Below are 26,601 nucleotides of genomic sequence, written 5' to 3' on the forward strand. Positions count from 1 at the left end.
CATCATTGACTGTCACCTACTATCCTACAGGCCTACTCTTATAGAACGTGTATATCAGTAATAGTCATCACATAAATATTGAAAGACCAAACTATGATGTGACATTTATGACTTCTTTTGAAAATGATTTTTTTAAAAGAGCAGTTGTTATCTTAATGAGGTCGTATCATGTTGTGTTATTGTTTTCAAATTGTACGATCGATCACAATGAATGAAAGGACACATTTTTTTTTGTAAAATCCTTGTTGAAAATAATGCGTAACAAATCTTTGAGTGTCACCAAATTGTAAAATGTTGTGTAAATAAATGTGTTCTGACCGTATAACCTAAAATAATGGGTAACGTCAAATTCATTGAGCGTTTAGTAACGCATTTATTTAACGATTGATTTTAGAGATTTCGAGGTGAAAAGTGTTTTTGTTTAATTAATAAAAAAAGATGATAAAAGCTTTCATTAAAATGACTCGGTTGATAGAAGGATGTATGTACATCAAATCCGAAGAAATGCGGGTCTGTACTGCGCTCCTTTTCATGTAAAAAATTTATATAGTATTTACTTTATTTTATTGTCCGATGTTCAGAAACTTAATTCCTGGACGCAATTCCTAAGAATTTTCCAATCAGTGTTGTGAGGGATATCCGGAATAATATCACTCCCCAGATATTCTGGATCTAATTTCGGTGATAGCCTGAAAATGGCAAAGAAAGTGTATAGCCGTGCCCGTAATCTATTCGCTATTCGCTCTTTCGTTGCCGACTACTCCCGAGTGTTCTGGTTCCCATATGATGAAAACCTTATCCCGGGAGTGTATTCGGTAAGAAAGTTTTTACAATTCAATAAGGTGTTAGAATTAATTTTATCATCTGATTTCGACTAATTGCCTTCTGGCTGTCGGTAAATATGTTAAGACCTCTGGGCGCTACAATTATACTAATCTAATTTACGCATTCCGTTATTAGTGTAAATGGTGGTATATTGTATAATTCTGTTTCTTGACATTCAATACAGAACCCCAGGCCCACATTTTGCCCCAATTTAGAGACGTCCATGCAGCAACGGATTTCTGCGGGTATTTTCTCTAATGTTTCCCTTGACCAAGACATTCTAGCTGTGTGATCAGTGTTTCAATGTTTCCGACATATTCTGTGTCTGGTACGCGATCGGACACATCCGATGATTGTGTATAGTCTTCCAATGTGTCCACTATACATTGAAGACGCCTTCCTATAATCGCCTTTGGCCAGTTTGCCTAAAGTTATGAGACGTTCTGCTGTAAGTGCCGACTCATATCTTATATATGTTTCAATGGATGGAATATCTAGCCACGTTTCCAGAGCCGTGGTTGACATAGTACCCATGGCACCACTAATGCCCAAGCAGCATATACGCTGAACTAACGCACACGCGTGTAGAGTGCTTCTCAAAGGACTAGGACTGGTCTAACACTAATCGAAATATATGGAAAAAACATATTCCATCTAACATTGTGATGTCCTAGGTGAGGGCCACCTAAGCCATATATGCATTATATCAGAGTACTCCCGAAACTGCTACAAAATCCCAGAGGTTAATATGTATTAAGTTTGCACTACAATATTGACCTTGCCAATCAAAAAGAAATCAACTGACAAATGTTGTATGATTTAAAAAAAAAACAACAACAACAATGTTCCTATATAAAAAGGATTTTTGTTTTTGCAAATGTTAGTAAAATAAAAGAAACAGAAAGTGAAAATTATATGTATTTCTTAAACATAAAGCCACAATAATTATATTTTAGACAATAGTAGCAAATTAATTTTAACAACAAAAAAATTTAATATTAATATTGTTATATGTAACAAAATTTAAATAAAAAAACATATTTTATTTATTTACAATACAATAAGAATAAGAAAAGAAAATTAAACGTTTTGACCGCAAGCCAATTTAATAACAATACTGTGCAACAAACAATATTAACAACAACAAAAAAGACATGCAACAAACACTCAAAACAAAAGGATCTTACAATGTGGCACGAAAGACCAAAAGGAGTGAGATCAAATATTTATAAGGCATGCGTAAGCATGTGTGTGTATGGAAAAAGAACGAATCAGAAATTTTTAAAACAGGTAAAAACAAGTGGCCTATATTGCTTTAAACCAATCATAATAGAGGTTAAAACATAACAACTTAGCCTTTAAAAAGGAATGGTATAAAAAGAAGTAAAGGATGCTGTTGCAGCAACAGTTTCTTAAGTTCACTTCAAAGTTAAACATCGTAAAGGTTTAGATTTCTTTTTTTAAATAAAACAAAACAATATGTTATCTAGTGATTTTAACGAACAATTCCATTACTCGCAATTCCAAAACGAAGAATCTGCAAACGGCCAGCTTAATAACAGTATGGGCAGTAACAATCTCTCGGATAATAGCAGTTTAGGGGAACAATTTACATGCTTAAACGAAAATCTTGACTTTAATTTCTATAATCTAGATTTTGAAGCCAACAATGATTCCATGTCCGATTCTAATCATAGCAATGAATTTGGCATTGAAGCTACTGATAACAGTATATCTACTTCTACCTATGAATTGGAACAGTTTTATAATACTTACCAGCATACAGCAAAATATTGTTATCCTTCGCCAGCGACAATTAGTGTTAGCAAAACGCATTATAATAACACCTATTCCGCCACTAATTCACATTTAAATTCAACGAAATTCACCTTAAAACGTCTTCAGCCTTCAGGTTTGAAATCGAATTCAGCCGCCGACAAAACATCTCACACAACTACAAACTGCTCTCAAGAAGTTTTACGCAAACGTCGTTTAGCTGCTAATGCCCGAGAACGTAGACGTATGAATAGTCTGAATGATGCCTTCGATAAACTTCGTGATGTAGTCCCATCACTGGGCAATGATCGTCGTCTTTCGAAATATGAAACTTTACAAATGGCTCAGGCATATATTGGCGATTTGGTCAAGTTGTTGACAAGAGATTATTGATAATTTTATTTAATTAGTGAAAATGTTTTGTAAATATTGGTAATATATAGTTATATAAGTGTTATTTAAGTTAAGAATGTAAAAAAAAATTTGTTGATATGAATAAGGCAAATAAAATATAACTGTAATTTATTAAAAAAATATTAACTTGAAACATAATTTTTCACTGTTTTGAAACTACTCTTTTTTTAATTGAAAATCAGGGACCTCTTTCTCTAAATACGAACAAATATGTTCTTTATTATTTTATATAGAAAGCAACAGATAAATTCTAATGAAATGTACGATAGCATTTAAAGGAACAGATCCGCGAACTTTAATTTAAATTGAAATAGCAATATTTTGTTCAAGAAATTCAGAAGAAAACAAGTAGGAAAGTATAGTCGGGCATGGCCGACCATATAATACCCTACACCATGAGTATATTTAAAAAAATTTTATTTTTTATAAAGATACTTTTATGTTGAATTTTACCTTAATTCCAAGGTATTTGAGCAATTTATTGATAAAAAACTGATTTTCTAAATATAAATATTTAATGGTCAAACATGGGCCGATACTCATTCAATTTGGAAAAAAGATATATTTTTAAATAACAAGTAGTTATGTTGAGTTTCATTGCGATACAAATGGTTACAAGTCAATTTTAGACGTTTAAGACATTTTTTGAGGGGGGGTTTGTATGGGGGCTAGGGTCAAATAAGGGCCGATCATTACGAAAATCGGCAGTGTCATTTATACTTATATAAAACATATTTGTGCAAATTTTTAGAGAGATAATAGTATATTTGACGTAATAATGGCATAAAAAGCCCAAATCGGGAGGTACGGTTGTATGGGGGCTAGGTGAAATAAGGGACCGATTTCAACCATTTTCTATAGGCTTCGTCCCTGTGCCAAAAACATGTTTGGTCCAAATTTCATCAAATTATCTTGAAAATTGCGGCCTGTATCTTGCACACAAGGTTTACATGGACAGCCAGCCAGCCGGACAGACGGACGGACGGACAGACATGTCTTAGTCGACTCAAAAAGTGATTCTGAATCGATCGATATACTTTAAGGTGGGTGTAGGACCAATATTTTTGTGTGTTACAAACATCAGCACAAACGTATAATACCGTCCCCACTATAGTGGTGTAGGGTATAAATACATTTGATATTCAGAAGTGCTCAATTGAAATAAGCATTTTCATTCGATATCGGAAAATTTCTAAGAACATTTTAATTTCGAAATGTCGCACAAAAAGCGAAAAATTCTCATAAACAGAAGATATTTGTGGCAAAATGCTGTTACTACCCTCGATTGTAATAAAATTTTTAATCATTCTCTCAGACATGCTTTCGATAATTTTTCTATTTTAAATCAATAAATTGGTCCATATTCCATATTAAGCCAACAACAGACCCATATTATATATTCTTTGTGCGATCTAAAATCAAAATTTCGATAGGACATTGACAATATAAATCTCTATTTGGAATTATTTTTCAAACAAAACTTTTTAGAATATGGAGTCTCGATGTACACATATAAACTTTTTTAACTCGTTGACGCTCACCCAAAAAATGATGAATCTACACCGATGCACACTTAATTTTTGAAAAATTTGAGTACTTCGTTAAATTACACTAGTACTGCCCGAATATAAATTTTAATCAAAAATGTTGTTGTTATAATAAAACTATATTATTTTATTCTTTAAATAATGTTGACGGATTTTAAAAAAATTTATTATACTCCGATTTATAGTGAAATAAATATTAAAAAGATTACACTATATGACGGCTATAGACGTCATTTGCATCTACGAGCGACAGTGCTTGACGTCTATAGCCGTCATTTACGTCGACGTGTTAACTATTTTGTTTGGAATTTGTAGTTAAAATTTATAAAAAAAGAGCATTTTGTTCAAAAAGGGACAAAAAGTGGTTGAAAGTCGCAAATTTAGTTCATTTTAGAAAAGGGCAAATTTAGTTCATATTAGAAAAAATCCTCACAGCTCAAATTGTGAGGATTTTAAGAAAAAAAGGAGGATTTCGAAAAAAATGAGAACAATTACTATATTCGGCAATATCGAATATATATATATATATATATATATATATAAGCTAGCTTTTTTAACAACATTTTCCAAAAAATTTACAGAACGATTTGTACATATAGTATAATTTTACTCCGATATCATAATTAAATAATAAATATATGGGGCTTATGGATCCGTATAAATAAATCCATTTTCCTGGAGTTTGTAAATGTGCATGGGAGCTAATGAAATTTTGAACCGATTCTAATAATTTTCAACTACATTAACCCCTGGACAAAAGAAAATACTTGTGACAAAATTTGTTAAAATAGTTTCTGAAAAAAACTAATCAAGAATGACGAAAAAACGTAATATTTTCAAGGGTTGTTTCGGAATTTTGCTCATGTACCTGTTATTTATCTACTGATTTTGCTGATTTACAATAAGAAATTGTAGAATTGAAGAAATCTCGCAGATATCTGGGGTCTTAAAAGATTATTGCTACAAAAACATAGGGATAGACAGACAGACTAACGGGCATTACTAAATCGACTGCGCTGTCTGTAAGGATTCGGAATATAGTACTCTTGTTGGTACGGGGGAAAGGGGGATTCAATGGTCAACTGCAAAGCTGCTAAATTAGTTAAAACGGGAGCCTCAATGTCCGATAAGAATATAGACTACTTCTTCCGAATTCCGCTAACTCCTGAAACAGAGATAGCGGAGATAGGGCATTGTAAACTTGGCAACCTTTAAGAAGACTTGAATTACCTTATAATGACTTGTACAGACATCTTTAGATGAAATACACATCAAATTAAATCTTTATTTTCATTAAAATATATACATTAGGGTGATAACTTTTATACGATTTTTGAAAATTTCAAATCGGCCCTACATTCCTTATAGAGTATAAAAAAGTACGTAAAGACGGACATTGTTAAATAGAATTCGCTATCTATTATGATTCAAAAAAATAAATACTTTATAGGGTCAAAGGTCCTTATCGAAGGGTATACAAATTTATAAATATGGAGTTTGTTCCTCTAAATGCAAATGAACATAATTTTAGTCAAGATTATATATGATCTGGCTTAAAACACGTTTGATATGAAATTGCTTTGAAAAACATTTCCAAAAACTTATTTAACATCATGTCCCTACAGCGATTTTCAATATCTACTTCTTCTTTTTTATTTAAAAGGAAATTTTCAACAATTTTTCGATACAAAATTCCTGTTATAAACCATTAATAACTTTATTAATCATTTGTTTGGACTTGGATATCGAAGACATCTGAGTCCTTAAATACCATACGTACAGACGGACATTGTCAAATAGAATTCGCTATCTATTATGATTCAAAAAAATATATACTTTATAGGGTCAAAGGTCCTTATCGAAGGGTAAACAAATTTATAAATATGTAGTTTGTTCCTCTAAATGCAAATGAACATAATTTTAGTCAAGATTATATATGATCGGGCTTAGAACACGTTTGATATGAAATTGCTTTGAAAAACATTTCCAAAAACTTATTTAACATCATGTCTCTACAGCGATTTTCAATATCTACTTCTTCTTTTTATTTAAAAGGAAATTTTCAATAATTTTTCGATACAAAATTCCTGTTATAAACCATTAATAACTTTATTAATCATTTGTTTGGACTTGGATATCGAAGACATCTGAGTCCTTAAATACCATACGTACAGACGGACATTGTCAAATAGAATTCGCTATCTATTATGATTCAAAAAAATATATACTTTATAGGGTCAAAGGTCCTTATCGAAGGGTATACAAATTTATAAATATGGAGTTTGTTCCTCTAAATGCAAATGAACATAATTTCAGTCATGACTATATATGATCGGGCTTAGAACTCGTTTGATATGAAATTGATTTGAAAAGCATTTCAAAAAACTTATTTTCAATATCTATTTATTCTTTTTATTTAAAAGGAAATTTTCAACAATTTTTCGATACAAAATTCCTGTTATAAACCATTAATAACTTTATTAATCATTTGTTTGAGTTTGGAGATTATAAATTAAAAGATTTTTTTTACTAGAATCACCATTTATAAATCAGTTCGAAGATATTAAACTAAAATTAATTTTCATTTGTAATTTTTTTAATTTTTTCTGGAAACTTTTTAATCTTCCTATAAATGAAACTTACATACATAAAAAAACATAGTACATACCTCTTTAATCAGTAGATTTTTCAATTTGAGAAAAACATTGGCGGTTTTTCGTTTGTTTGTTTACATTCTCAAGATCTAGTTAATTTGACAGCCGTTGTTAGTTGTATCCTTGAAGGATTATTAAGTGGTAGGCGTTTTCCGAAATAATCACAACAACGTTTACGAACACACAAAACACAAAAAAGTGCCGCAGTATAATTTGATGCGTGCCGACCAAGACACAAGAAGTTTGATGATGACTTCCTAAATACATTTCCGCATTACAAGGCATAAACATGGGAATTATTTGATATTTGGGAATGATGATTTGAGCTGTTTGTTGTACTATGTAAAAAGACTAATTAGCAAAAAAATAATACATAATATAGAACAGGTAAAATGTAGAGTAAAATGTCTTAAAAACCTGTATTAGTTTTTAATATATTTTTTTTTGCGTTTACTTTTATTTGTTTGTTTGTTTTTCATTTAAACATTTAATTAATTTTATAGTTATAATAGATGATATTCTTAAAAACTTATTTAACATTTTGTACACTATTTACTTATTAACTATATATTTAAATATTTTTTTTTTTATAAAAAAAACAAGTCCTTAAATATTTAAATCAAAACTAATGAGATTTTTGTTGTAAATTAAACTATTTCGATATTCATTATAAATTATCTTTAATATAAAGATATTAAAAGTTTAATGAATGTTTAATGTCATGTTTAAAACTTAAAAATATGAAAAATTAAATAAATAAAATGTTTAATTAATAATTCATCTGATATTTGACATACAAGAAAGTTCAGATACTTGAATGGTTTCAACCTGATCTGAGGAATTATTTTGTAACATCGCACACAAAAATATTGACTTTAAAGTCCCCTGAAAAAAAAAACGAACCAAGAATTGATCTTAGAATCTATGAGATAATTCTTTTTGATAAATTCAGGGTGTCGAATCAACAAATTCGTGATCGAGAATTTTTCTTGAAATTTTCCTTTTTAGATTACATCGAATTTGGTTCTGATAAGTTCATTCGATAACGAATATGTCTAACAAATGGTTACAATTGCCTATTATGGAGACATGGAACAGAGAATAGAAAAATGAAATGACGTTCAGACACAATTCGGTTTTACGATTTCCTGAGAAATCTGAAATAACGATACCTAGATTGTGTTGAGTTTTTATATGTGTTTAGATTTCTAGATATATAAACATTCAGTGAGCAGTATGTTAAGGTTAAAAACTTATAATATTACCTTTTATTAATACATTTATTTATCGCATTATTAAAGTTGTCAAACCTCAGTACTTGTTGCAGGTTCCATATTATTTCGATTTTAATAACATTCCAAAATACAAATCACCCCTATTCTGCATTTCGATTACGTTTTCGCATTCAGTTACGCTACGATCGAAAATTGGTATTCCCACAAAAAACGGAATCGTAAGAAAAAGAAGAAGCAATTTCATTTTATATCAATGCTTTACGATTGTATGTATTCTGCATTACGATCGTAACTACGTTTTTGTAAGTTGTTATTTTAGTGAGGGAGCTTCGAATCGAAATACAGAATACCAAAGTTGCCAAACGGAGAAAATTTCGATTCGAATTGAAATGAAGAATAGGGGTGTATGTGTTTTGTTGGAATTTTTGGAAATTCAGGGAATTGATGGAATGAATAGCAAAAGAGAGTTTCTCAAACAATATGATTTAGCTTTACCAAGGTAGAGATTCCGGAAAAGGTTGTCTTGAAATTTGAAGATTATGCGTTACTCACATTCGAAAAAATTCGAACAGCTGAATAATTCCGTTTAATGTTGAGCATTCTAAAGGTCAGCTGATAATACGATTACCGAACTTAGTGCTCAAAAGATAGATTTTTTGTTGACCAAAGATCATCCAACTTAATATTTTCCATTTTAGTCCCCAAAACCTCCATTAAACGTTCAAGCTGCATTTACCGTTTTAAAATCTATATCAAACTGTTGTTGATATAGCCTCCGTCATGAGTTCTACTAGAAACTATGATTGATTGTTGTTCAAGTGTTCAGTGTCTAATTTTGGTTCGCGTTATTGATATTACAAATAGAAAACCTATGTCAAAATAAGATACCTCCGAAAGTATTCGTTATTATATCTTAAAATAGGTCAAGCCGATAAATATTATTTGGTTTTTGATACTTTTGCGTCTCACTCGCACTAGTGTAATCCTTAACTTAGTAAAACTGTATATTATGTTATGTTTTGATAGTTGGAGACCATTGAAACTAATCTAAGTGTTCGAAGTTTCCAGCTTCGTATATGAAGACATAACTTACTGGAATTTTCTTTGAACCAACGTTGTTGTTGTTGTAGCAGCGACAGGTGTAAAGTCGGTGTGGCTGGGTTGACAATCTGGTGCAAAAAACCGATTGTCGTGGGAACGTAGGATACCAATGGGGAACTAAAGTGGTATACACAGGTGTTTTTGGTTGAACCACACGTCAAAGAGCTTGTTTGGAAATGCATCACTGCGCTTCATCTGATAAATACATGATGCGCAAAAGAAATCGTAAATCAGGCATTACAAAACCAGCTGATGCGATAAATTAAAAATATTTATAATTTAGTCATCAGATGCAATGCAGTGATGCAATTTCGAATAGGCCCAAAATGACAACAATTTAAGTTTACGAAAAAAAAGACGAAAGACGTACGGATTTAATCTCTTTAGAAATTTTTTGTTGGGGTTGCATTAAATCACTTATCCATGCTAACAACTTTAGAAGAGTTACACCCAAACATCGATTACGAAATTTCTGGTATTTCCAATGATTTCGGGGTCCTGTAAATTCACTCGTATCATCACTTCTTCGCAAATATTTGTACGATGTCGGATTTCATAAATAAAGGCATTGATTGCACTTTAATTTTGAACAAAAAGAGAACTCATGGTTCTTCAAATCCTATGTAATTAGCAGGCGCCACAAAAACTTTTTTTTGGAAAAATCTTTTTGTCCTTGAGATAGTCATGAAATTAAAGAACCAGTATTAGGTTTAGTATTTCGAATTTGTCTTTCGAAGTATTATAGGCGATCGGACAAAATTAGAAAAAAACTTGAACTACTACATACTTTTCTAATGGATTGAGTTATTTTGAATTCTGAATTTCCCCATCATATCAAATTTTCGAAATATTTTAACCTCAATTTTCTTAGGTCGTCTATAAGTCCTTTCCATTGATTGCAAAATACTAGTTATATCTACCTTCTTCAGAATAATTAATTTACTTAGGGCGGGTTTCTTACTACTCAGTTAAACTAGGCTTAACTTGCTGTTAGATTAAACTCGGAACAAATTTAGGCGGACTTTAACCAATGATTGTGTTTTTCAGTTATGGATTTAAGTTTAGTTAACTTTGTTAGTATTGCCAACTTTTCACTCAAAAACATAAACAATGAACAGCTGTTTTTTGCAAATAATACTTTTGTAAAATGAAAAATTTTGGAAAAATGTTAAATAAACATTTAAAACAATAATAAATAAAACAAAACAAATTGGAAAATTGCAATTTACTTAAAATATTAAGTTTTTGTTCTTCCGAAATCATTGTTTTATTGTTTTTATTAATTGTGTCTTCTCACTTATAACTTAAGTTTAATTGGCCAATAACACTCAGTTAAACTAAAATAATAAGTAACGTTACAGTTTACTGAAAAACACAAAACATATATTAAACTAGGTTTAAACAAAGAATGTAGATTATCTTTATCTGAAAAACCCGCCCTTAAAGTTTGAAACAACTGTTAGTTAGGAGTCCATGGATAGGGATGTGTTAGGACTCCTCCTAACTTAGGAGGAGTCCAATTTTTGGTGTGGACATTTGTTTTGATGCAATACATTAGAATCAACAGTTAGTTAGGACCGTTTGCGTTTCAGATGACGATATATAACTTTGAAAGGGCATTACGAAGTTTATAAATAATGCGAATAAACTTTTGTATCGTAAATATATCGAAATTAAGTTAAAATATATTTAAAAAAGGAAAATTGCGATCATAAATGAAATATAATTCGGCTTCTAGTTTCTAGGTTAAACCTTTTTTGTTGTGTAATATCAAAAAAAAAGAAGACTTTACCGAATCCGATATTACTATGAACATCAGGGAGATTTTCGAAAGTGGAACTTTTATGGGGATGTAAGAAAATTATGAACAGTATTTCGAGAATTCGAGATTGTTTAATTTCTAATAACAAATTAAATTTGTAGAATTTCTTTATTGTAGAATTTATGAATAGATCCTTATGAAATTTGGTAGAGATTTTGTTTTATATAAAACATGTTTATGTCGAATTTCATCTCTATACAGATATTTTGAAGTCAGTTAACTTTATTTTGTAAAATGGACCTACGGTCAAATACTAAGCCTTTTAGAAACTAGTATCTAAAAGGCATTAAGGTTGCATATACTTTTGTGGTTTTACGACCAATATTTCGATGTGTTACTATCGATATGCTTTAAAAACTGAGTCCGTTTATTTAATCGAAAGATGTTCATTTAGTTTGAAATGTTTTACTTTATCACTTTCCCTAAATTTTCTAAAAATGGTAACAATTATATAATATTTAATGCAAATTACACTATTCACTGTTTTATTTTTTAAAGTTGAATGTTGCCGAAATAATTTTATACATTTAAAATCCGCAAACAAACCGTGAGTAAATATTGTTTATTTATTAATATTATTATTGAATTAAATACACTAATCATTTTGTTTTATTTAAATATTCATATTTTCAAGAGTAGAATAATGTTGTGTGTAAGGATGTTATTTAACTTAATTAGCATGAGGCAAAATATTTTTAAAATTTTAATAAAGCTGTGTGTAACATTTGAAATTTTTTCTTGTGTGTTAATATTTTTTTTTTTTTAATAAAAATATTTTATTATAAAATATTTTGTATTTCATATTTAATGCATTCTTTTCTTTTCATACATTTAACAAAATATTTGAAAAAAAAAATATTAATTTTTGAAAATTTAAAAATGAAGAAAATTTAAAAAAAAAAATATATTTTTTTGATTAATTCGAATATCGAAATAGTTGTTTTAAAATTAAGTTTTAATAACTAAATTAATGTGTTTTATTTTTTTAAAAAAATACTTATTTATATATAAAATTTAAGTCTACGTATGTATTTAGTATGATCAGTAAGGTAAATGGGAAAAAATAAACGATCTTTAAAAGATTTTGTCTTTTTAAAAATGTTTTATATTTAAAATTTTAACAGTTGACTTTGTTAAAGTTAACAGTTGACTTTGTAGCTCAAGTTTACTTGAGAAATGTGTAAGAAGTCTGGAATTAGATATTGAAAATTTATCAGATTAATTAAAAATATTGTTGGGAAATGTTTATCAAAAACATGTCCATTTTTTCAATACTTTAGACTTTTTAAGCTTTTATTTTTTTTTGGTAACAACAACACAAATGTTTATCACGGTTCCATGTTTTAACTTTTTTCTTTAAACACTTTGATAACACAAATAAACTGAACAAACTTTTTAAAATGTAAATTTGCACCTTAGAATATGAAAAACTGTTCAAATTTTCTGAATTAGAAGTTTTACTTTATCAAAAACAATATTTTATTACTATTTCTTGAAAATTGTTAAACATTTAAAGAAGTCATGCGTAAAATTTTCAAAAAATTTTCAATATCAGTCAAAATTACTTAAATTATTAAGAAACAACTTCTTAAGTATTTTTGTTATTTTTTCCCATTTTTTTTAAATTTTTTTAATGTTAAACTTTTCCGTTTAAAATAGATTTCTGTTATTTTTAATATTTACAGTTGAATTCAGTTTTAAATATATTTTCTGTTTGGTTTTTATTTTAACAACTCATTTGTTAAGATTTTAAAATATCTAAAGAACATTTAAAACTAACTTTTAACGTTTATTACTGTGGAATTTTTAAATCCAAGAATTTTTTCCACGAAATTTACCACGAAAACCGGAACCACCACGCATGCCACCAGGGCCACCTCCGCCGCCACGTCCACCACCACGATTAAAATAGGGCGAACCACCTCCGCCACCTCCTCCTCCTCCTCCTCTGGGAGGTCTAGGGAAATTACGAAATTGATTTTGTGGTGAATTCATCCAACCGCGGCCACCACCACGTCCACCAAAGCCACCACGTTCTGTCATCATATTACCATTTGGAGGCCTAAAAGAACCATTATCATTAGCCGGACCCGAGCCATAGAACTGCATGGGATAGGGTGGTCTGGGTGGAGGTGGCGGTACGCCTCCTCCTCCTCCACCACCACCAGCCATACGATTATTATTTTGCCACGGCATAGGTGGCATTTGACTCCAATCTTGTTCAGACATTTGTCCCATTGACGTTGCAGAATCCCAACTATTTTGATGTTCATATTCTGTTGGAGTCTCTAGTAGAGGTGGCCTCTGTATAGGTGGCTGTTGTTGACCTTCGGTTTTATCTATTTGTTGTGTTACATTATCTTCCTCATTTGTGGTTTGTAGTTCAGCATTGTTTTCTTCATTTTGTTCATTTACTTCTGTTTATGGTGTGATTTTGTTTGGATTTTTATGTTCGAAATTTTTTTTGGGAGGGGGGGAATAAAAGAATTTTTAACAAAAAGTTTTATATTAATTTCCTGACCATAGATGGATGTAATCTAAGTTACATATTGTATTAAAAGTAGCACGGGTTGTTTCATATGTTTTCTAAAAACTAAATGTAGAACAAATGCGTCATTCTAGAATCAATTGTTACAACAAAGTTATAAAAGTTTTAATAGAGTTCTCGAACGTCTGTAAGGTGACAAAAGGGGGGAAAGCGAGTGGCAAGGAGGAGACAGCGGGAAGAAAGGGAAAAGGGGGGAGGGGCGGAAGGGGGCAGAGAGTGAAGGAGACAGCGGGAGGGAGAGGGGCGAGAGAAAGAGCGGGAACGGCCAGCGAGGAAGCGAGGGAAGAGGCGAGCAGAGCGAGGAGCGAAGCGAGCGAGCGAGCGAGCGAGAGACGAGCGAGCAGCGAGCGAGAGCGAGCGAGCGAGCGAGCGAGAGAGCGAGCGAGCGAGCGAGCGAGCGAGCGAGCGAGCGAGCGAGCGAGCGAGGAGCGAGCGAGCGAGCGAGCGAGCGAGCGAGCGAGCGAGCGAGCGAGCGAGCGAGGAGCGAGCGAGCGAGCGAGCGAGCGAGCGAGCGAGCAGCGAGCGAGCGAGCGAGCGAGCGAGCGAGCGAGCGAGCGAGCGAGCGAGAGAGCGAGCGAGCGAGCGAGCGAGCGAGCGAGCGAGCGAGCGAGCGAGCGAGCGAGCGAGCGAGCGAGCGAGCGAGCGAGCGAGCGAGCGAGAGAGCGAGCGAGCGAGCGAGCGAGCGAGCGAGCGAGCGAGCGAGCGAGCGAGCGAGAGAGCGAGCGAGCGAGCGAGAGAGCGAGCGAGCGAGCGAGCGAGCGAGAGAGCGAGCGAGCGAGCGAGCGAGCGAGCGAGCGAGCGAGCGAGCGAGCGAGCGAGCGAGCGAGCGAGCGAGCGAGCGAGCGAGCGAGCGAGCGAGCGAGCGAGCGAGCGAGGAGCGAGCGAGCAGCGAGCGAGCGAGGAGCGAGCGAGCGAGCGAGCGAGCAGCGAGCGAGCGAGCGAGCGAGCGAGCGAGCGAGAGAGCGAGCGAGCGAGCGAGCGAGCGAGCGAGCAGCGAGCGAGCGAGCGAGCGAGCGAGCGAGCGAGAGCGAGCGAGAGCGAGCGAGCGAGCGAGCGAGCGAGCGAGCGAGCGAGCGAGCGAGCGAGCGAGCGAGCGAGCGAGCGAGCGAGAGCGAGCGAGCGAGCGAGGAGCGAGCGAGCGAGCGAGAGAGAGGAGCGAGCGAGCGAGCGAGCGAGCGAGCGAGCGAGCGAGCAGCGAGCGAGCGAGCGAGCGAGCGAGCGAGCGAGCGAGCGAGCGAGCGAGCGAGCGAGCGAGCGAGCGAGAGAGCGAGCGAGCGAGCGAGCGAGCGAGCGAGCGAGCGAGCGAGCGCGAGCGAGCGAGCGAGCGAGCGAGCGAGAGCGAGCGAGCAGGAGCGAGCGAGCGAGCGAGCGAGCGAGGAGACGAGCGAGCGAGCGAGAGAGCGAGCGATCTAGCTATCTATCTATCTATCTATCTATCTATCTATCTATCTATCTATCTATCTATCTATCTATCTATCTATCTATCTATCTATCTATCTATCTATCTATCTATCTATCTATCTATCTATCTATCTATCTACTTAGGTGAACAAATTATTAACATTTCCATTACAGTCGTCCAATTTCCAACAAAATTATCAAAACAACCCATGCGTAATAATCTTAAAATCGTCTTTAAGTATCAGATCTTGAAATTTACCAATAGTCTTTTAAACAAATGGATAAAAGGTCAAAAAAGAAAACATAATGAAATAATCAAAAAAATAAATCATAGAAATCATAAATAGATATTGGCTTTGTGATTATAATAAACAAAAGAGAAATAATAAAAATAACTAAGCAAACCTCTAAAGATATCATCAAGATCATCATCAGACATGTCCATATCAACAACCATATCTGTTGGATCATAACCAGCCATACCTCCGTCTGTATTCTCTAAATAAGAATCATCTTTGTGAGATTCTTTTGAAGGACCTTGAAGTTAAATAATAAAAAAGTAAACAAGTTATATATAAATAAATAATGGAACGCATTTTTGTAAATTAATAGCAAAAGTCAACTTACTATTATTTTTCTGGGGTGATGTGACAGATGATGTAATCTTTGAAAAAAAGAGAAAAGTATATTTTTAATGTTTTAAAAGATATAGTTTATGTTTGTTTCAGTTCAAAATTCACAGAATTTGGTAAAAACTATCATCGATCAATCATTCGATCTATTTATCTTTTGATCATTTGATTATAAATTATTTAATCATTCGATCTTTCTATCATTAGATCGTTCGATCTATAATTTCATCATTTGATTATTCGATCGAACTATCTTTCGATCTAAAGCTTTTTCGACCTCTCGACCTCTCGATCTACCGATCTTACTCCATATGCTTCTTAATAATTGTGACTAGTAGAAAAACCATGTAGGTATAAAAATTATGGAAAATTACTTACATTTCCTGTTGTATCATTAGATGATACTGAAGAATTATCATTTAAAAACGGTATCGTGGTTGTAGTTTCAATAGTTTTAATATTTTGACCAAAAGTACGATAATCAACATCACCAGATAGCTATAATGAAAAGTGAAGTAAAGATTGTAAACAATTTTGTAATTTAGATATTTTTGTAAACATTAACAAACCTCATTTGTTTCCTGATACCAGGCCTTTTTGTCAATATCACTTGCTCCCGGTGAACCAGTTAATGATATTAGATTTCTATGATCTATATCCAATTGACGGGTTTTTTCTAATAAAATAAAATAAATTATATAAAATTAATGTTAATTGAGTATTCGTTTATGTTATATTTACCTTTGCTTAAGCCTAATTTAGTACCAATACCAAAAGCTGGTAAAATCAGCTGACGATGATCAACATCTTGGGCTGATGATAAAGTTCCATCATGATCAGAATATTCTAGTGTAGTTGAATCTGAATTGTGTGCATCTGAATCGAAATGAGGCGGTGAATGAGGTGTTTCAATTGGTGTATGACTATAGGATGAATTTGAAACACTGGAACTATCCAAAGGATTTGTCCAGGACATATTCATATCCCAGGTAGAATTGAAATCACTACTCTCCGTCGAATCTAAGGAGCCCACCGTGGGTGGCATTGGTGGTGGAGGCATTAAAGGTTGAACAGGGGCTGCACTTACCGGCCGGCGATTGTACACATTTGGATTATAACTGTTATCGGTATTATATGTCCTGGGATTATGGCCACTATAGCCAGAGTTCAAATTATGATGTAGATTATTGGTAAGAGAATTTGTGGGACCACCAAACATAGGTGGATTGGGGGGAGGTGGTAAAATATCTCCATATTGATGAGAAGATCTTGCCAGTGAGGTATAACCTCCTGTTGGCACTGAGGGTACCGGCATTGGTGCCAAACCCGGTATAGACATGCTATTAGTGCTCGGATAGGCACTTATTGATTCAGGTTTATAAAAGTCAGCACTTGGGTTGTAGCTTTCATCATCTGATCTAGAACCAATTACTTCTATAGGTTGACCTTTTGAAAAGAGGCGAAAAAGTAAAATATAATTAGAAAATGTAAATGTAGGGGAAATTATTTAACATACTTGAAGATTTAGCATTTTCATCACGTTTAAAATCATTGATATCAAAAGGTAAATTACCGTCCATGTAACTGGAATAGCCATTGAAACTACTTTTCAAAAAATTCTGCAAAAAAAAAAAATTAAGATAAATAAATCAGTCTTTAAATATTCTTACTCTAACTTACCATTGTAAGAGGCGATTGTTCATCTGGTAATTGCAAATCGGTGTCTGGTTCCGGTGATGGTGCATTTATATCCGGTGAAGGTATAGGACTAGGTAAAGTAGGAGCAATTTCATCTAACTTCTTTTTCACTAACTTTATGCGGCTGCCAAAATTCTTATAAGCCTAAGAGGTAAATTAAAAGGAACAAATTTAATACTCATTCACATTTTTCATCACAAACTGGCCAAAAACTTAGTAAGACTATTGCTTTGGCCTTTTACACTACTTACACTAACTACAACTTTAACTTCTCCTCTTTGATTGGCATAGAATTTTATCGCCGTATCTACATTATTCACCACCGTCTTACGACATTTTATTTCCGCCTGTAGATTCTTTGTAAAAGCCCCAATATATGTAACATAACGTTCGATTTCCTTTTCAACATCATCTGAATTTGTTTTATCTTTTAATTGTTGCTTAATACTTTCTATATCACAATTTGGTGTTTTTGGCAATTTTTTAAAACTTTTATCGGTGGCCTCCCCTAATTCAACACACTCTCGTATGCTAGCTATTAGATTGGCATTTTGAAAATCATCAGAATCTACAGTGGGTGTGTGGGATTTTTTTGGTGGTGCTATATTTAAAAGACCACATAGATCTGTTAGAAATTCTTCATTATAGATCTCACGTTGTTCCCAAATGCTAAAGATGCGTAGAATTTTATTTTTGACTTTTTCATCTCTGAAAGAGGTAATATAATTAATACAATTAAATGGTTATAATGAAATTATAGATAATAAACTTACCTGACCATTGTTGTGGCTTTTTGTAATGCTGTTGCCCAACTTTCAACAAATTCATAACGTTTTCTTTTACTATATTGTATGACATCGTTTGCTAAATAAAATAACACCAGACGATGTTCAACGCGTACTGTAAAAGAATTAATATTATTGAAAATCCATTAATTATGTAAACATATTTATTTTTATTCACATTCCCAATTGATTTAAATACTTTGATTAAAATTGGAATTTTGGGAGAAAACATCAGATTTGATGGTGGAAACTTTAAAGAATTATAATATTAATGAAACTTTTACTGTCAACATCTTAAGCAGATGATAAAGTTCCATTATGATCAGAATAATATAGAGTTGCAGTATCTGTTTTGTTTGCATCTGAATCGAAATGAAACGGAGAATGAAGAGTACGTAATGCTGTATTGTAGGCAGAATATGAGGAACCATAGGGATTCTTGTATATTTTAAAAACTATTTAAACTTTTTGTACAGGTTTAAATTCAGAAATCTCAGGTGATTATAACAATAATATCATATCTAATTCCAGCAGGGATAAAGTAGATCGTATGTTGGAAATGGTGAATGACAGAAAAGCGAAGCTATCTGAGGCACTGAAAATTATCGTACATAATCCCAAGACGAAGAGGAGAGATTTGATTGAGCATCTTCAGACAACTGTCCTTTCTCAATACCTGCCACCATATTATTCAAGCTGTGCTCAACACAACTTACCGCATCATATAGTGCACTCCCAATAGATTTAGCCTAAAGATTGACATGATGAGCGTTGCTAATGAGTTGAGTATTAATATAGTTCCTAAGATGCAGATCTACCAGTCTCGCAAGATTCTTCAAGAGAAAAGAAGATATGCTAATATGTCCAAAACTCTTTAATCTTGAGTGCTTTCCCGGCCTTGGGAATAAAAATAACACTGACTTTCTTTCATCTCTTTGGTGAATACCTACTGCTGAATCATCTTTAATAAATAACCAGCTGAAGATATAAAGCGTCCGCACTCCGGTGACTTAAAATAGTCGAATGAATAGCTTTTGCATAGTGACTATATCCTCTATATAACAGTAGGTTTGATTTGGTGCTAGAGACTTAGAGTCCCATAGGTCGTCAACAATATGGAAAATATATGTCCATATGTAAAGTTATGGTCTCAGAATTAGAATTCGTCAATGAATAGTATAGGTTGGAATCTGGTTAGCTCGTTGATATTGTCAATGGATTGACAGTACTGAGACCTGGATTCAGAGATTAAACATTTCAAAGGAATTTCTAGACATTCTCTTACAATTGTAAAGGCGATCAAGTCGGCCAAATTAATATCGAAGGATGTTTGAAAATAAGATGAAAAGGAAAGAGAATCATCATCTTGCTAATTGAAATTAATGTTAAGCAAAATGTTTGGCTGGCCGTGGAAAGAAAGAACATTTAGAGGACTCTTTTCTTGTGATAGGTATGGGCCAGGATTCAAGAATAGCCGAACATCAAAGAAATGGCTTCTTTCAGATCTAAAGTTGCTGCTAGCTCTGATAAGGATACTAAAATGTTTATTACTGTAACCACATTATCATTAGCCACTACAATCAATATGGAACAGTCAAAGCCTTGAAAGAAGATGGTGATCACTATCTCGTTAGACATAAAGGAAAATCTTGGTAGCCAAAATACTAAACTGGCTGTGAAAAAGGAAGATACATTAGAGGGCATACTTCTCGTGATGGTTATGCGCCTGGCCTCCTAGGCTATCTTTGAGAATAACAAAGAAAAGTTGCTCAATGCAAAGAATGTTACCACTAGATACACCTATAACATGTCCACACTACATTAGTAACTAAAATCAATAAAGAGCAGTTAAGGCCTAGAAGCGATCAGTAACTCTCAAGAATATAGTTTTGCTGACTTCTTCAAAAGGAGCACATTGTAAAGACTGTCACTACTAATCCCGACAAGGGATGCACCGAGATGTACCGGTGCACACATCATTTACATCTTGTATCCTTTTCATAACTTTGTTTAACAAATAACATAGACCATAAAGCTATTGTTGTTCATCTTCCCAAATTGCCCATACGGAGCAGCAGGAATAAAGTGAACAAAACAAAAATCAGAAAAAAACATAAGTTACTCACCCCGTTTGAAAACGTTCAACCAAGAAGCTACAATTTTCTTATGATGACCACGTTGTGCCAAACACCATGTTGACATTTGCTGTATGCCTTCTTGGGTATCTTTGAGAGATTCCAATCGAGTTTCAAACAAATCAACATCAAACTCTTCTGTTGCTTTAACAGAAGCCATAATTTTTTGTTCAAATCTTTAAATCACGTCAGTGTTTTTTGTTTTTCTTAATATTTTTCTAAGAATAAGAAATAAATTTAATTTTCTTTTTATTATAGTTAAAACTTGCAAAACTTATATTTGCGGCATTAGAAAAATCTCAGCAAAAATAAATTTGCTCGTGTACAAGAACCTCCCGTAAGGTAGAACGAAAAGAAAAAAAAATTCACTTTGATAAAATTTTTTCACTAGCATCAAACACTTCTTGACTTTTTTTTAAGGATATTTTCTATTAACTTCACTTGTAAAATAGTTAATGCTGTTGTTGTGATAAAATTTAAGCACTTAGAATATTGTTAAATTAATAAAATTTTGTAAAAATACGCGCGTTTTTATTATATTAACACTTTTTGGTTTTTTTCTTGCCTTTTTGTGTTGTTTTTCTTAAATTATTTTCCATTTGACATTTCGGTATAAAAAATGTGAAAATTTGACGCTATAGTGTTGCCACATGGTAATGGAAGATTTTGTGACGAAAGCGACATCTATTAACGAGTAGTTTTGGAGTTAATGCAAACATAAGGTGGTTCAACATTTTTTTTTGGTAATTTTTGTGATTTTATTCAGTTAATCAGCTTTTAAAGAAAATACTCCTTTTATATGAATTTTTAAGTTGCCATTTTAATTTTTTCTAATAAACACTTTAATATTTATTTATAATATTTTGTTTCGTTATAATTTCTTAAGATTTTGTATATAAACTATTTATTTAAAATATATAATTAAATTATTTCGTATTTGTAATAAATAAATATTTTATAAATAAAAACAAAACTTATTGTAATTTGTATTGAATATGTTAGTAAGCACAATTTTTTTAAAAAATAAACTCATTGACATACATATTTCTGTACTACTCAACAAATTGCTAAAAAAGAAATCAATTCTCGATTATTTTTATAAACAGGTTATTATGATATGGGCGAAAGCAGAAGGGATGGACGTTAATGCTGGGAGAACTGAATTGTTATTATTTACTACACTGTATAAAGTAGAAATCTTTAGGCTGTCCAGGTTAGATGGCATCGGACTAAGTTTATCTATAGGTATTTAGTGACTGACTTTTCTTGATAGCAAGCTTTCATGGAAAGAAAATCGGGACTGGTTTATTACTATGCTGATGCCAATAAATTGATGCTAATTTTATGCATCGAGTTTTACTTTTGTTTAAAAAGGCCTAAATGAAAATAAAATCCAAATCTAATTTATCTCATCAGCCATTTGATGCGTAATAAATTTCTGAACGTATCAGATGCAGCGCAGTGATGCATTTCCAAACAGGCCTAAAACTCGGGAAAGGAAGAGAAAGGTACTCAATACCTACTACACATGTAAACGAAAGAATTGGGGTCTGCAACCCAATTAGATTAGATTTACACATCGGTTGTTAGGCCTATCCAGACTTAGGGTTGTATTATCTGGTGAAAGGACTTTGAGAATCAGTCTGTAGTATTGACTTTAGACTAATCAATAGTATTGTCTATATATCAGTCTATAGTCTTAACTATAGATCAGTCTTATAGTCTTGACTATAGATCAGTCTAAGATCTTGACTATAGATCATTCTATGGTCTGAACTGTAGATGAGTCTACAGTATCAACTGTAGATCAGTCTACAACCTTGGCTATAGATCAGTTGGTAGTCTTGACCGTAGATCAATCTATAGTCTTAACAGTAGATCTGTCTATAGTATTAACTATAGCTCATTCTATAGCCTTGACTACAGATCATTCTATGGTCTGAACTGTAGATGAGTTTACAGTTTCAACTGTAGATTAGTCTACAACCTTGGCTATAGATCAGTTGGTAGTCTTGACCGTAGATCAATCTATAGTCTTAACTGTAGATCTGTCTATAGTATTAACTATAGCTCATTCTATAGCCCTGACTACAGATCATTCTATGGTCTGAACTGTAGATGAGTCTACAGTATCAACTGTAGATCAGTCTACAACCGTGGCTATAGTCTTGACCGTAGATCAATCTATAGTCTTAACTGTAGACCTGTCTATAGTATTAACTATAGCTCATTCTATAGCCTTGACTACAGATCATTCTATGGTCTGAACTGTAGATGAGTCTACAGTATCAACTGTAGATCAGTCTACAACCTTGGCTATAGATCAGTTGGTAGTCTTGACCGTAGATCAATCTATAGTCTTAACTGTAGATCTGTCTATAGTATTAACTATAGCTCATTCTATAGCCCTGACTACAGATCAGTCTATAGTCTTGACTATAAATCTGTCTATAGTCTTGTCTACAGATCGGTTTATAGTCTTGTCTATAATAAAAAAAAAGTCGTCTATAACAAGCTAGACCATATGTTTGATTATAACTCTCTTTATTGATTAAATTTTATTTCATTCCAGAGTTCTATAGTAATTCTGTTTTATAATAGGATTATAATGCTTCAGAAGAGTATATAGCTTCAGTATTTGAAAATGGTTCCATCAATAGGAAAAAAAACAAAAATTGATTCTTTCAATAGATAAATTTTACTAGATCTTTCCTAATTGTGGATAAATAAACAACACATTTATCTTTAAGGTAATCAGTGTATTTTTGTTCCTTTTATACACTAAAAAACAAAAATTTTGTTTATTTTTATTATTTTTTCAAAATAAATAATTACTTTTCTTTTTAAATATTATGAGAATTTAGTTGTTTTTTAGAGCGATGATGAGGACAGAAACAAAAAATACAAGTCTTTTCTAACTTAATACTATAAAATGGTTTCTATATAATTTACTTAAGTTTTTTGTTTTTTCTCAATATATAATTAATACAAATACATTAGGTAGGTAACTATTTATAATATTATTAATATTAAATATTTTTGATTATTAATTTTAAATTTTAGTTTGTATATTATTATTAATTATAAATATTATTTATTTTTGATTTTATAAGTTAAGGTTTGTTTACAAATTTAGCTTGTTTGTTGTTTTTTGTTTTGCCTTATATAAAATAATTCACTGGGGATTGTCTGTCTATATTTGATACATAATACAATTGAATAATAATAATAATAATAAATAATTTATTTATTTAGATTTATATGTATAAACTAGTAAATATTATTATATAAATATGTTTTAAGAGCTAAATACTACTGCACACAAATTTAACAATAAAAAAATAAAACAATAAATTTGTTAAAAAAACATCTAAATGAATTAAACTGAAAATCATGATGATGAGAAGGATGTTTTCTTTTTTTAATGTTTTATTTTTGTTTTTTTTTTTTTAGAAAATCACACATTTATTGGTGTGCATTTGTTTGTGTTCCTCCAATGAACGCAACTTGTCATCGTACCATTTAATTAAACGCTGATGATATGTATCACGTTCATATTGATATCTGGCCACATGATAGGCCTTGTGATACGTTGTTATGGGTAGAAATTCTTGCTGTTGACGGCTCATATTAGCCGTTATATCTTTACACTATTTACAGTGTATGGTATAGGTGGGTTCATTGGATTTAACGCGCAGTTTTTGCTTGTAATGGTATTCCTTTAGATATGATTTGAGGCGTGCCGGTAATTCTAATTCATTGATACCATCGTAAGTGGTATTCGAGACAATTGTGGCACGACATAGTTTCTGCAGGGAGAAGCAATTCTTACGATGTAATGGTATGGTTAGCATGGGCTCAAAGAACATAACACAGGCGGGATCCTTGTAGTGTTCCAGCAGGCCGGTAACAGTGGGTGCGGTAAAAACACAAGGATCATGACAATCAAAGCTAAGGAAGTAAGAAAAATGTATTAATTTTGAATTTATTTAAAATACTAAATATAGTTTAAGCAACTTACCTAAAACGATGATCACTTTGTTCAATGCGAGCATGCAGAGAGCGGCCATATTTACGAAATGTTACTGAAAATAGAAATTCTTCTTGGGCCGAATCGCGCAGCAGAAAAGTACCCTCTGGTTTACCCTCCAACAAACGTTCAGCCTCATATCTATCCATTTTACCCCAATAAAAACTGGAATTGGTAATACGTTCCAAATCGGGCACTAGGTAGTGAACAAAATCTACTTGTGAATGTACAATGGGTCCTGTGGGACCGCTAACAGCTGGCGCAGGTCTTGTTGGATTGGAAGGAACTTTAACCATTAAATCATTGGAGGAGGAGGAAGAGGAGGCAGAAGAGGGTGTTAGATCATGTGTAATTGATAATAAACCATTGCTGTTTAAGCAAGAATTGGAGGTGTTGGGGTTGTGGGCATTTGGTAGGGGTGGTAGAGCTGCATTCGAGGGATTTACTATAGCACATTGTAGCACAACAAATTGTGATGGTGCTGGTGTTGTTAGGGGTATAATAACATCACTGCCATTTGTGGTAGTGGCCGGGCCCCATAATGCTACTTGATTGCTTACTGCAGGGGGTACAACTATAGCAGCAGCTGCTGCTGTACTTGTTGGGGGTCTTGTTGTTGGTGTATTTGTGTTCATGATGGTGGCGGTGGTGGTGGAATGCATGGAATTACGTTGCTGTTGTAATGTAGCTTTATTTGTATTATTTATAACCAGTGGATTATTAATGGAATGTCTATCTTGTGATTTGTTACGTTTTTGTTCTTTAAGCTGTTGCTGCTGCTGTTGTTGCTGCTGTTGTTTGCTGGCCTTATTTGATGATCTTGATAGTGAGGGATCTAAAAAGCGTCTGAATGCATCGCGACAACTACATTTACGACAACGACTTTTCGTTTTCGCACCCGTATTATTACTGCTGGAAGACATTGAACTTCCACTTGCTGCTAAAGACTTTGATTTACGTCGACAGCAAACATTTGCCTCGTTATTATCTGGTTCTGAAATTAAGTGGATAATAAGATAAAAGAACAACAATTAGTAATTGTTATAAAATTTTATTTTATTTAAATATAAAAAAACATCTGTTGGTTTATTAGACTTATAATGAATGATACTAACATATTTACAATTTTATTTTTAAAATGTGTGCGTTAAAGAACCACAAGTGATTTATTTATTTTACATCTAGTACTTTTTAAAATTACAATTATGCTAAGAAATTAATTGTGGTAATGAATTTATTTAAGAATTACAATTATTAAACGTTTAATTATTTGAAAAAAAGTAAATAAAAATATTATTTCTTGCAAAATCTTTAATTTTTAAATTTGTGAAAACCTAAGAAATTGAGGTGAAATTAAACTGAAGTTCTGAACTAGAATTGAACTAGACTTGAACTAGAACTGAACTAGAACTGAACCAGAACTAAACTAGAACTGAACTAGGACTGAACTAGAACTGAACCAGAACTGAACTAGAACTGAACCAGAACTGAACTAGAACTGAACTAGAACTGAACTAGAACAGAACTGAACAAGAACTGAACTAGAACTGAACTAGAACTGAACTAGAACTGAACTAGAACTGAACTAGAACTGAACTAGAACTGAACTAGAACTGAACTAGAACTGAACTAGAACTGAACTAGAACTGAACTAGAACAGAACTGAACAAGAACTGAACTAGAACTGAACTAGAACTGAACTAGAACTGAACTAGAACTGAACTAGAACTGAACTAGAACTAAACTAGAACTGAACTAGAACTGAACTAGAACTGAACTAGAACTGAACTAGAACTGAACTAGAACTGAACTAGAACTGAACTAGAACTGAACTAGAACTGAACTAGAACTGAACTAGAACTGAACTAGAACTGAACTAGAACTGAACTAGAACTGAACTAGAACTGAACTAGAACTGAACTAGAACTGAACTAGAACTGAACTAGAACTGAACTAGAACTGAACTAGAACTGAACTAGAACTGAACTAGAACTGAAC

At 32.9% G+C, this 26,601-nt stretch overlaps 3 protein-coding genes across 13 annotated transcripts in view; 1 reads left to right on the top strand and 2 right to left on the bottom strand.

Moving 5' to 3' along the window:
* The first annotated feature begins 2,304 nt into the window (after positions 1 to 2,304).
* Positions 2,305 to 2,994, top strand: LOC119607134 (basic helix-loop-helix transcription factor amos). Its single transcript, XM_037960920.1, has one exon. The coding sequence runs from the start codon at positions 2,305 to 2,307 to the stop codon at positions 2,992 to 2,994; it is 690 nt and encodes a 229-aa protein (XP_037816848.1).
* Positions 2,995 to 12,999: 10,005 nt separating this feature from the next.
* Positions 13,000 to 21,169, bottom strand: LOC119607129 (regulation of nuclear pre-mRNA domain-containing protein 2). Of its 5 annotated transcripts, none has more exons than XM_037960910.1 (12): positions 20,943 to 21,163; positions 20,565 to 20,791; positions 18,427 to 18,553; positions 17,905 to 18,361; positions 17,636 to 17,797; positions 17,472 to 17,574; positions 16,697 to 17,401; positions 16,525 to 16,631; positions 16,334 to 16,453; positions 15,951 to 15,987; positions 15,729 to 15,860; positions 13,010 to 13,791 (listed from the first exon to the last, which is right to left on the bottom strand). In XM_037960910.1, the coding sequence occupies exons 2-12, from the start codon at positions 20,731 to 20,733 to the stop codon at positions 13,181 to 13,183; spliced, it is 2,730 nt and encodes a 909-aa protein (XP_037816838.1). In that variant the 5' UTR covers positions 20,734 to 20,791; positions 20,943 to 21,163; the 3' UTR covers positions 13,010 to 13,180. The 5 variants fall into 5 exon arrangements, with proteins under 5 accessions (XP_037816836.1, XP_037816838.1, XP_037816837.1 ...); XM_037960909.1 differs by having other exon boundaries at positions 20,906 to 21,163; XM_037960911.1 differs by having other exon boundaries at positions 21,015 to 21,159.
* Positions 21,170 to 24,011: 2,842 nt separating this feature from the next.
* Positions 24,012 to 26,601, bottom strand: part of LOC119607136 (serine-rich adhesin for platelets) — a 61,149-nt gene continuing 58,559 nt past the window's right edge. For all 7 annotated transcript variants that reach the window (XM_037960923.1, XM_037960922.1, XM_037960924.1 and 4 more), the window contains 2 exons: positions 24,595 to 25,597; positions 24,012 to 24,524 (listed from right to left, as the gene is read on the bottom strand). In XM_037960923.1, coding sequence (XP_037816851.1) covers positions 24,224 to 24,524; positions 24,595 to 25,597 — 1,304 coding nt within the window. In that variant the 3' untranslated portion in view covers positions 24,012 to 24,223. The remainder of the gene's footprint in view (positions 24,525 to 24,594; positions 25,598 to 26,601) is intronic.

Source organism: Lucilia sericata, unplaced genomic scaffold (genome assembly GCF_015586225.1).
Source record: "Lucilia sericata isolate MDLA Ls3-8-SP2 unplaced genomic scaffold, ASM1558622v1 Contig000659F_arrow, whole genome shotgun sequence".
Lineage (NCBI taxonomy): Eukaryota > Metazoa > Arthropoda > Insecta > Diptera > Calliphoridae > Lucilia > Lucilia sericata.

Excerpts from the sequence above, each read along its gene's own strand:
- LOC119607134 (XM_037960920.1), top strand. The coding sequence starts at position 2,305 with ATGTTATCTAGTGATTTTAACGAACAATTCCATTACTCGCAATTCCAA.
- LOC119607129 (XM_037960908.1), bottom strand. The coding sequence starts at position 20,733 with ATGGCTTCTGTTAAAGCAACAGAAGAGTTTGATGTTGATTTGTTTGAA. Across the intron at positions 16,632-16,696 it reads TAAATTAGGCTTAAGCAAAG|AAAAAACCCGTCAATTGGAT; the intron begins GTAAATATAACA and ends TTATTTTATTAG. Across the intron at positions 15,988-16,333 it reads CTAATGATACAACAGGAAAT|ATTACATCATCTGTCACATC; the intron begins GTAAGTAATTTT and ends TTTTTTTCAAAG.